Below are 11,080 nucleotides of genomic sequence, written 5' to 3'. Positions count from 1 at the left end.
AACCAGGGGTTGGAAACATGCGTCTCAAGCCAGAGTGAAGCCTCTTCAAGCGTAGAAGTAGTAAGGCACGTTTCTACTTAACCACATACCGTACAGCATCCTCAAACACTGATACACTCTGGATGGACATAACCCAGTACTTTCCCATTTTTAGCCAAGGTTTCTCCTTCTCATAAGTTTTCCTGCTCCAACAGCGTGTTCAGAGGTTGTTAATGCTCTCATTAGGTGGATCAAGTGTGCAAGAAAGAAAAACAAACCATGCAGAGCATGTGAGCTTCCACAACTAAAGGCTGAGAACCTGGGACATAAGCTTAAGTCTAAGTCAAACCTCTCCAACTGGAGAAGAAAAGGTAACTGTGCACTGCACAGCGAAATGTGTCCTCCGCATTTAACCCATCTGTGGTAGTGAACACACACACACACACACACACTAGTGCACTAGGGGCAGTGAGTACACACACACACACACACACACACACACACTAGTGCACTAGGGGCAGTGAGTATACACACACACACACACACACACACACACACACACAGCGGTGGGCAGCCAACTCCAGCGCCCGGGGAGCAGAGAGGGTAAAGGGCCTTGCTCAAGGGCCCAACAGTGGCAGCTTGCCAAGCCCGGGAATCGAACCCACAACCCTGTTATAGCCCGGCGCTCTAACCGCTGAGCCACCACTGCCCCTATAGAACATCGGAGAACAATGTATCAAGAACATTTCTGTCTGTGAACAGCTGCTTATGTTTCAAGCTGTACATCATTCTCAAAAACTCATTACTCTGGACATGGATCTAACCTAGTATATCACCATTCTAGTCAAGTTGGCCCCTCATACAACTTTCTCTTCCAAAACAGCAAAAAAACTCCAGTGTTAAAGTAAGGATAGAGCATGCCGATGATAAACCAGGGGTTAACCACTTAGGACATTAGTGCAGTCAGGAAAGGTGTGAATTTCTAGCTGAATCAGGTGTATGTAAGAAAACAGGACAACACTAAAGGGCGCAAAGCACTTCCAGGACCATGGGTTGAAAACCTGCCAGATGAAGCAGTCAACCAGCTCCAGAAGAGACAAAGTAAAGTATATTTATACTTGTGAACTGTCAGCAATTATTCTGAAACCCTGATTTATTTGGATATGAATCTAACCCACTACTCGCCAGGTTGTAGGGCAGGTAGATGCTAAACATTTACATTTATGGCATTTAGCTGACGCACTTATCCAGAATGACTTACAAGGTTACTCATATTACAGAGGTGGGTCAGTGTAGTGTTAGGAGTCTTGCCCAAGGACTCTTATTGGTGCAGTGCAGCATACATAGTCACCCAGACCAGGAATTGAACCCCAGTCTCCCACATGGTGTGGTAGCTCACTGGCAGGTAGTGGTGTTATCTGTTGCGCCACACCAACCAAACCAGCTCACACGATTGAGGGCTGTCTTGGGGACCCCATGCTCTACACCAGTGTTGCCAGCCCTGGTCCAGGAAGCTCGCTGGACAGGCATATTTGAGTGCATTAAGTAAAGGAGCTGTTGATGAGCTCGTGCGCAAAGCACGCAGAGCAAGTCGGCTTCCAGGACCACGGGGTAACACTGACGTTAACCCACATGCTTTCCAACCTAGCACATTAGCTAGCTTTTTTACATTAACGGCGTGGTAAATGAAAAGTGATAAAACCACAAACCTGCAGTTAGGAACTTGCTTTGGAAACCTCCAAACTACCCTGAACATAGCCAGCTAGCTAGCTAACTACACCTCCACCATAACGTTACTCTGTCCCGGAAAGTAAACCACTGCGTCCAAATCAACCTTCACTAAATCCTGCTACCAACCATCACTCACTAATTATCTGAGGTGAGTTTTAGTGGTGCTGACAGCAGAGCAACACTAAACTGAGCTGCGTTTGTTCTCGGACTACATTAGCGCTAGCTTTAGCTTTCCGGCCTACAACGTGGTTTGCAGTGAGCAGCCTCTCAGACTGGCTCAGAAACAAACTGCCCTTAAACCGAGCCGGATGTGTGTAACCAGCTTCTGACCAGTTTAGGAAGGAGATTAGCTTCTCAAATTAGAGCCATATCGTTTTAAGACACCAACGCGGGGCAAATCGTGAGTTATTCGGGTGTTTCGGGGACAAGTTGGTACTTACAAACAGAGCCATGGCGGACAGATCAGGCAGAAAGGGAGAGGGAAAGGTGCGCATGCGCTTTGAGCCCGACTTAAATCGAACCCAGAGCACATAGATGAACCGATGCGCTCGAGACTCTCAGCAGTGGTTTTCACCCCAGTACCTGCAGTGGGCAATAACCCTGCACAGTGCACAGACCTTCAGATTAGCAAAAGTGTGAATATGTTGATGTTATATTACCCTGCTGTAATTTGTTATAGGTATGTTTTCCTTTGATGAAGGATATTCTGTACAAGCATAAGGAGGGGCCAACATACTGATTGAGTAAAAGCATTAAAGGGAACCACATCTGTTAAGACATCAGTTCAGTAAAATAGTGTGTATATACCATAGTATAAAAATGAAGAAGAAGAAAAAAAGAAGAAGACAGGAATACCCCCTGCACAGGGCACCAGCATCATTCATTCACTCACACCTGAGGGCAGTTCAGCATGGCCAATACACCTGCCATGTCTTTATGGGAGGGAAACCCAAATGGACACAGGGAGAACCCTTCAAACTCCTCACAGGCATAGACCGGAGCAAGGACATGCCCACAAGTCCAGGCCTCTGGAAGCGTGCAGTAAATAAAATCATCACTTTTATTGTCACGTCACATTACACAGGTGTATACGTGAGTGAAAAACTTGGGTGCATCTTCCCTCACAGTAGTACAAAAAAAGAACACATATTTACAAAATAGAAATACTGAATATTTACACATTATACACATTATACTCTCAATTTACAATGTTGCACTGGTTTAAAGCAGTTTAAATGTTCAGGTTTGATATAATCTAAATGTTTACATTATTTACAAAAGGCACTGGATGGGTGTGAATTTAGCTGTAGTGTGGATGGGGAAAAATCTTTGTGGGTGCAGTGTGCTTGTGCATAGGGTTTCCAGTCGTAACTGTAGGGTGCAGAGTGTGTTTGTATGGGGAGGAATACACTCCACCATCTAGACATTGTCATGACACTGAACATTTATGACAACAGTTTGACAGGCAGTGATTTTTATAAAAAAAAAATAACAGGGCTAATTATGCATTTTTTTAATGAAACAATTACAATCAAATTTATTACGATATGATAAAATAGTCATATTGCCCACCTCTACATTCTAATAAGAATGGATAGTGTTCTGAACCGCGACTTCAGCATATCACCATATGTTAAGTAAGGCCCATAAGGGTAGCTCAACCAGAACTCGTAGGTTTTGTCCTTGGGTTCCATGTTAGCCCCACATATGGATGTCCACAAGTGTCAGTGATTGGACCTAAGTGGTTAAGTATGGGCAACACATGCGGCTTAGAGGGACCCATGTGAGAGGGTGTAACAATGGGGCCTATTTGGGAAGGCCAACTGGGTCCCAGTATCAAAGTATACACAAAGCCACCTAGAGACCATACCCACCTGGAACACACGTAGCCCACGTTCCACCCATGTGAGCTCCTCGTGAGCATGTTGGCTGGGATGGCTGCTCTTACCGTTGACAGTAGTAATGTTTTACTTCTCCGCTAATGTACACAACTATAGTTGCAATAGTAATAGTCTTTGCTAGAATGTGTCTACTCACACGCAACATCAGCTTTGTGGAGTCATCTATGTTTTCACACTTTGTAGCTTGAGCAGTCGAAAATGACATCCAACTCCAACTTTCAAGCCAAATCTTTCTCCTGAGTAATGTCACATCCTAGCTAGAAATGCTGGAAAAATTTGAGTGAAATGGTCCTATGGCAGTCCCCTTCTGTTCTTAGACAGGGTGGAGGGGTGCAGCAACAATAAGTTACAGCCAGTAAACATGATCAGTCTATGTTATGAACAAATTAGGAGGCTCATGAGGTCCTAAGGTCATGATTTCACTACCTTTTTACTGACCATTTTCAGTCTCCTAACAAAATAACAGCCCCAGTGTGTTTGCTGTGTATATAAGGGTGAGAAAACAGTGATACTCCACAGCAAAGAGGATTTAAGTGCAGAATTCATTTAGCACTTGCCGGCAGAGGACAGGGTATCTGGTTTCTTTTTTGTCATGTTGGAATTTAGCTTTGACTCTGGCACCCTGCCCTGCTGCTGCCTTTTTCTTTGGCCCCTCACACACTGGCCTCAGCCCTGGATGGCAGCTGCTTGGCGTCAGGCTTCCTCTGAAAGCTCCCAGCATTGCTGTCATTCCTGCAATAGATAGTGGTCAAGGCAGCAGAGAGGTAAACTGGTGGACTCCAGTGGTTGTGCAGGAAGGAAGTGAGCCTGTAACTCACACTCACTTCATCACTAGTGCTATCACTCAGTCCACTCAGAGGAACACAAGAAGAACTTCTTGGCTATTTTGAAGGGTCCACAAACATACAAGCCAGAGATACAATATGGGATTGTCCAATAATTCTACAGCAGTGCAGACCGTTAAGGAGATTTCGTCTTAGTGTTTGTCCTGAAGTTGATAAGGTAAGTGATGTAAAGCTTTGTAACTTGCTACTGTATTGTTTATACATGATATAGAGAGCATTTTATACTGTTTCTGTGTTAGACTGAGAATGGGATTATTGCATTATTATTATTAAGAGTGAACGGGTGGTTTTAAAGCAGCCTGGTCAACCATAAGGTACCATACACTACTACACATAAATGAACAGTTCTCATTGTGTTTATACTTACTCCCAGTTAGTACCCCAGAGTTAACGGTGTTCCTAGCATAGATTAATATGTCACAATGTCATTTTGCTTATGAATAGGACATTTCATCATATAGGGGACAAATAATACTGAGTAAAAGTGTTACTATTTGAAAGTACATTTTTGCACTTTAGCTTTTAGTCTTTGATACTTACATACTTTCTTTAATGGCTTGGTTCCTATATTGGATCATATATGCTTATATACTTATGAATATCCTTTGAATTGTATATTCATAAGAATATTGAGAAGTAAATAAGCATATGTGTTAATAAGCCTTGTGTTCTATTTGCTTTGCTCAGTTTACTGAAGGCTGTCTTGTTTATTTTAGCTCTCTTTAAAAGCCTATTCAGGCACATGGCATGTTCATTAGGAGCCCTGTATATTGTTACTGTCACACAAAAAACTTAAAAAAAACCTTAACTGTTTTTCACTTTTTGAGATGATGTAAATATGGCAGATGTTCTTAACATTATATCAAAATTCCTGATGAATGGACCAATAGAAATGCTCTAAAATGGTTTGGACGTTTTTTAATTATCCTGTGAAGTTGCCATTTTGGAGATTTTTGGTGAGAGCAATAATATATTATATCTGTGGCATCATTCATGTAAGATCATTCACCTATGCTGTTTTTGTAGTAATACGTATTAATTAAATATTTAAGGAAATGGTAATATACACAACTCTAGTTGCCCTAAACGGGCCCAAACAAAAATAAGCCCCAGTCTACTTCATGTTTGTTAAGGAGCCTTAGGATTAACTGTACATACACAAGCACAGTCTTTCAACTATATAAACTATAAGACAGCAAAAACAGAAAGATGATTCCAGGGGCTCTCTGAGTGGTGCCACTGTCTATGCAAGGGGTGGAAAACCGTGGACTGGAGTCATCACAGCACTGTCAGCACAGTTTGCTTTTTAATCAGGTGTGCTTAAGCAGGAAAAGCACAAACCTGTGCAGAAATCTGGCCCTCCATGACTCCAGGAATTTGACACCCCTGGTTTAGCTATTGGTAGTATCATCTGGAGATTTTGGTTCAATCACATTTTGGTTCAAAAACATCCCCGGTGATGTCCCACCCTTTTGAAGCCAGGAGTCCAAGACAACGTATTTGGCCTTGCTTTCTCTGGGTGGGCAGGACGGCCAGCCTAATTCCCCCCTCATAACAGCACAATGCTAGCAAGTGCAGGTGTCTTTTATGATGGGCAGCTACTCTTTTTTATGGTAGTTTTTAGCCAGTATGTTCTGGAATATGTTTTGGAAGATTGTGGCAGACTGAATTAGACAGGTAGTGCTCTCCTCAAAGCATGTTACGCGTTCCACTGTCCAATACTGTCGTGTCAACAGCACTTTGGAAATAAGAGGTTGGCTGGTTTCATGTGATTCAGAGAACGCAGAGAATGTTAGCCTTTACCCTCCTGCCACTGGTAGCATCTTGTGAAGGGGGAATTGCAAATTGACTGCAACTGGGGGTAAAAATAATGGAAACTTTTTAATGGTCTTTGATAAGTTTGCATTGTAACATTTGTTACAAAGGGTTTACAAGGGACTCTAAAATGTTGTGGTGTCAAGATCAAGTGGTCTGACATCTCAGCAGTGCTAAAGAGGACTAGTGCAAAGAGCCCCTTTAAAGCAACATTATGTAGCAATTTCAAAGGAGTCCAGGCAGCTTTAAAATCCTTCCGACGGTACATAGATCTGTAATGGGGAGAATGGCATCTCTGTAATTGCCACTCCAGGCCCAGAATGTGCTACCAGGTTATTCCGAATTCCTGTACACCTCGCACATTCTCTCTATTTGGTTCTTCAGATGGCCAGTTTACCCCTCTCCCCCCTGGAAGACTGGTGGGCACCTGACCGTGCCAGCCTCCATCCCCTGGTGTGCCACCTGTGCCACGAGCAGTATCGCCAGCCGTGTCTTCTGGACTGCTACCACATCTTCTGTGCCAGCTGCTTGCATGGCCGGGCCAAGGAGAACCATCTCATCTGCCCCCTCTGTGGGTGAGTAAGAAAATCACACTGCGAGACAAAGAGCACTGATTAAACTGCTGCATTTTGTCTTTTCATTTAGCTCTGTGCAGGGTCTTTTAGGGTCATCTAGCCTCGACCTTTTATTAGTTTGGACGTCATAAGATGGTCTAAATGATGGTATATTGAAGCTGTATGTAATGAGCTACGTACCCTCGCATGTTGTTTAAAGATTTGGAATCATTAATTAGTCATATTAATAATTTTATTATTTTGTATTTAATATTAACTTTTAGCATTTAAGTACTACCAGCAAAAGATCTGTGAATTTTTTGTTTAAGTATTTTGGGAAAAAATAAATTACTGTAGCAAGAATGTATTGTATACAGTAAATGTATGTATTAGTTGTATTCTTAAGTGTATCTATCACTAATATTAAATAATAATATAATTGTTATAATTGATTACTGACATTCATTCCTACAGATTTCTCAGTCATTTTGCAATCAACTTTTTTTTAAAAAGATGTAAAAGAATCATAAAAATGTGAGAGTAGTTTCACTATTGTTACTTCTCCAGGCTCAGCACACCAGAAACTGCACTTTGTAATCTTGGTAAAGTAGGCAGGAACAAGCTTGCAAGAACTGTGTAATCTTGCAATCTTGCATATTTGTATAAATTTCAGTAATATAACTCTACTGCATCAGTCCAAATGCTTTGTTTTTGCTTCAGATGCCCATTTGTATCTTATAGCTTGTCCAGAAATGCATATCAAAAGTGTGTCCTTTAGTAGTGGCTAAAAATGTGAATTCCATCCCATGACTGCAGAGGGAGCCCAGGAGCAAGAAATGCCTAGCAAAATGCTGCTTTAACCAGACAAATAACAATTTTAACTGTTCATGGTTGTTTGAGTTGTCATGTAAAGCCATTGACTTGCTTTTTACATTTTGAAAGACCCCTTTTTAAGACTATACAATGGCCACCACTTCCACGTCCTTCCTACAAATCATTTGCTCTCATATGAGATTTTGCTTTACTGCTACCTTAAAAGTGAGGGTTCTTTGGTTGTATATCAAACCATGACAACTCAAAGAACTAACTGAATGCATATATGGTTCTCTACTTGATTAAAGCAACAGTACGTAGAATCCTTCCCCCTTAAATAGCAGTTTCAAATTCAAGTTGATGCTCCACTGACCTGTCAAAGAGAGAATGGTGTCTCTATCATTGCTACTCCAGACTCGGCACATCAGAAACTGCAACTATGGTGAAAAGGGCAAGACGCTCACAAGAACGTTGTAGCATGTGAATTCCACTTCCTGATTATAGGGGGGAGCCCAAAAGCAAGAAGTGCCAATTCTCGCATAATGCCACTCTAAATCTCTTAACCCTGATCCTAGAGGACCACTGCCCTGCACTTTTTAGTGTTTCTCCTGCTCCCAACACACCTGATTCAACTAATCAGTTGATTAGCAGCACATTATTGACTTAAAGTGGGTGTGTTAAAGTAGGAAAAGCATTAAAATGTGTATGGCAGAGAGCCAGGGTTGAGAAACGCTGCTTTAAATGGTTCTTCATACACAAGCAAAGCTGCTTTTAGATGGCACTTCAAAGGAACTTTGAAAAAAGGTTCTATGTAGCATCCAAAAAAGGGTTCTAAGGGTTGGTACTGTGTTTTAAATATGTGCATTGACATTTGTTTACTTCTTTTTACTTTGCAACTTATTCACATATCATCAAAATATGTCATTCAGCCAGGGATTCCAAAACTTTTGCATGCAACTCTGAATATATTAATAATATCAGTAAAACATGCAGGTTTTCCTCATAATCCTATGGGGGATTATTTACCAGTATTATATTCATACACAGCTTTTAGCCTGTGATGCTTTCATTTTAAAAAAATCACTTATTGAAGGTAATAGCAATCTGATCTGAACTCCCCTGAACACACTGCTGGTTTTCGCTTGCTTCATTGACAGTGTAATCACAGTCTTGCTGCAGGCTAACAGATGGGCTCACCTGAGCTCTAATTACCACAAAACAGAATGCAACAGCACCATTTGTGCAGAGACGTACACACTGTTTGTTTGCATGCACAGCATATACGCAGTATAAATCTCACCCCACACCCAGTGTCCTCCTCCTATATGTAAATGACTTCATACAAACAGGGCCAAAAGCATTATCTTCTTACAGTGTACTTTGGGTTACAGCACACAAAGCCTGATTTAATTAGAACAGAACACAAAAAAATATCCTTACACTGGACCCAGGAAGATGAGGGAATGGAAATTTTGACAGACGCTCTCAATCCGGAGCAGCTTCCGTGGAAAGAAGCCAAGCTCGATTGGTTCCATTTGTGTGTGCACCCACCAAGACTGGTACCAGCTGGGTTTTTACTGACGCTGTGTCTAGTAGGATTAATGCAGAGATCCAACTCTTCGACAGCCTCAAATTCACACATTCCTAACTGCCGAGCATTTGACATTTTAAAAGCATCACCAATTTTCACGAATGGCTAATGTGGTTATTTCCAACATTTACACAAATCTAGAACTGCTCATTCAAATGTAATATCTAATGTAAAACATTTTGTTGTTTAAAAGGCCCATGCTGTGTATTTGTATTTTCTCATATTATTTCATATTAGAGGCCCATATCATGAAAAGATGTTTATTATTATTATTATTATTATTATTAATAATAATAACAATAATAATATATAGAAATAAGAGTTCATTGTAAATTTTCTAATTACTGTTATATGTCAGAGTAACAGTAACAAAATGTGAGAGTAACTGTCTAAAAACCGAAGCCGAAACAAAGGTTGACCATGCAACATGACAATGACCCAAAACATTCCAGTAAATTAACCAGAATAAAGAATTGGGCAGTTCTAGAATGTCCAAGGCAAATCCCAGATCTAAATCCTATTGAGATGCAGTGACGTTATTTGCATGCAAGAAGCCCCTGAAACATCACAAAGCTTGGAGAATTCCGAATAGAGGAAAGGGAAACACTTTCTCCCAGTCAGCAAGACCGGTAAATGATTATAGGAAACATTGAAACACTTTTGTAAGTTTCTCTGGATAAGAGAGACCGCAAAATGCCTTAAATGTTTAATATAAATGTAATCTTGAGATTATTTCAGGCAAACAGGGAAATAAATATATGGTATAAGGGCATTGAGTAAGGGCATTCTATCATTCTCCTTGTTACAAATTATTTAAAAAATAATTTCTTTAATGTTATTGGTTTAGTTATACTATGTCTTGAAATGTTGATCTTAAAATGAAGATCAAATGTCTATATAAAAAAAGGTTTTATGAGGTGCCCAAATTCACATGACTGTACATGACTGTGTACTATTCACATGCCAGTCCATACAGCCTATACACATAACTATGAACCAGAACATAAAAAACCACCTGCATCTGAAGGTGCTTTATGGTATCTGGAGACCTTCAGAGATTAACAGCAGATCATTTAAGTCCTGCCATTACCCTGTCGCCAGTTTATTGGTTGTCCTTCCTTTAAGCAATTTTGGTAGTGACCGCTACATACCAGAGACACTCCACAAGCCCTGTCTGATGCTGTGGAGATATTGACCTAGTCGTATAGCCTCAGTGTGGTTCTTATCAAAGCATCTTAGTTTCTTCTTCTTGTCTCTTTTTCCTGCTTTCAATACATCAACTTCAACAATTGACTGTTCCCTTCCTGCCTAATCTACCTCTGGTCAGGTAATCTGGCAATCGGCCAATGATCAATGTTCTTTACTCTCCTGGAAGTGGTTTTAATATTATGGCTGATCAGTGTATATGGAAAGTAAGCTATTTTGCCCAACCCCAGTGTGTCTAAGAGTTCCTTTTTCTAATGTTATGCACCTTATATAACCACCATATAACCACTGTAGACGAAGATATTTAAAAAAAGCAGTTGATACACAAAACTCAGAGACAGCAGAGAGAGTGCAGATGACGAGAGTTAAACAGAGAAGAATAATGTTGCTGTTTTGAAGAATTGACTGGAAAGACCCTATCAGGGAACACCCACCCTGCTCTCCTGGGACCATGAGGCTATACTAAAGAGACTTTTACATTTATTCTTTTTTCAAAAGATATATATAATATAATATAATATATATATATATATATATATATATATATATATATATATATATATATATATATATATATATATACATATATATATATATATAAATTAGTTATTTTCAAGCACTATTTAGATTTCTCTGTTTTGTGAC

The 11,080-nt window shown here is 40.5% G+C and overlaps 2 protein-coding genes across 3 annotated transcripts in view; one reads left to right on the top strand and one right to left on the bottom strand.

Moving 5' to 3' along the window:
- The window catches only part of rpl22 (ribosomal protein L22), a 34,735-nt gene that overhangs the window by 4,843 nt on the left and 18,812 nt on the right, over window positions 1-11,080 (bottom strand). Inside the window, exon 1 of one of the 2 annotated variants that reach the window (XM_072665499.1) lies at window positions 2,151-2,204. The exons of the other annotated variant lie outside the window; for it this stretch is intronic. Coding sequence (XP_072521600.1) covers window positions 2,151-2,204 — 54 coding nt within the window. Of the gene's footprint in view, window positions 1-2,150; window positions 2,205-11,080 lie in introns of those variants that run through there. 2 annotated transcript variants of the gene reach the window in all.
- Window positions 4,373-11,080, top strand: part of rnf207a (ring finger protein 207a) — a 43,998-nt gene continuing 37,290 nt past the window's right edge. The window contains exons 1-2 of the mRNA XM_072665498.1: window positions 4,373-4,613; window positions 6,656-6,846. Coding sequence (XP_072521599.1) covers window positions 6,656-6,846 — 191 coding nt within the window. The 5' untranslated portion in view covers window positions 4,373-4,613. The remainder of the gene's footprint in view (window positions 4,614-6,655; window positions 6,847-11,080) is intronic.

The sequence above is a fragment of the Salminus brasiliensis genome, chromosome 21, assembly GCF_030463535.1.
Source record: "Salminus brasiliensis chromosome 21, fSalBra1.hap2, whole genome shotgun sequence".
NCBI lineage: Eukaryota > Metazoa > Chordata > Actinopteri > Characiformes > Bryconidae > Salminus > Salminus brasiliensis.
The sequence above is the reverse complement of the archived record's forward strand: the minus strand, read 5'-3'. Positions and strand labels throughout refer to the sequence as shown.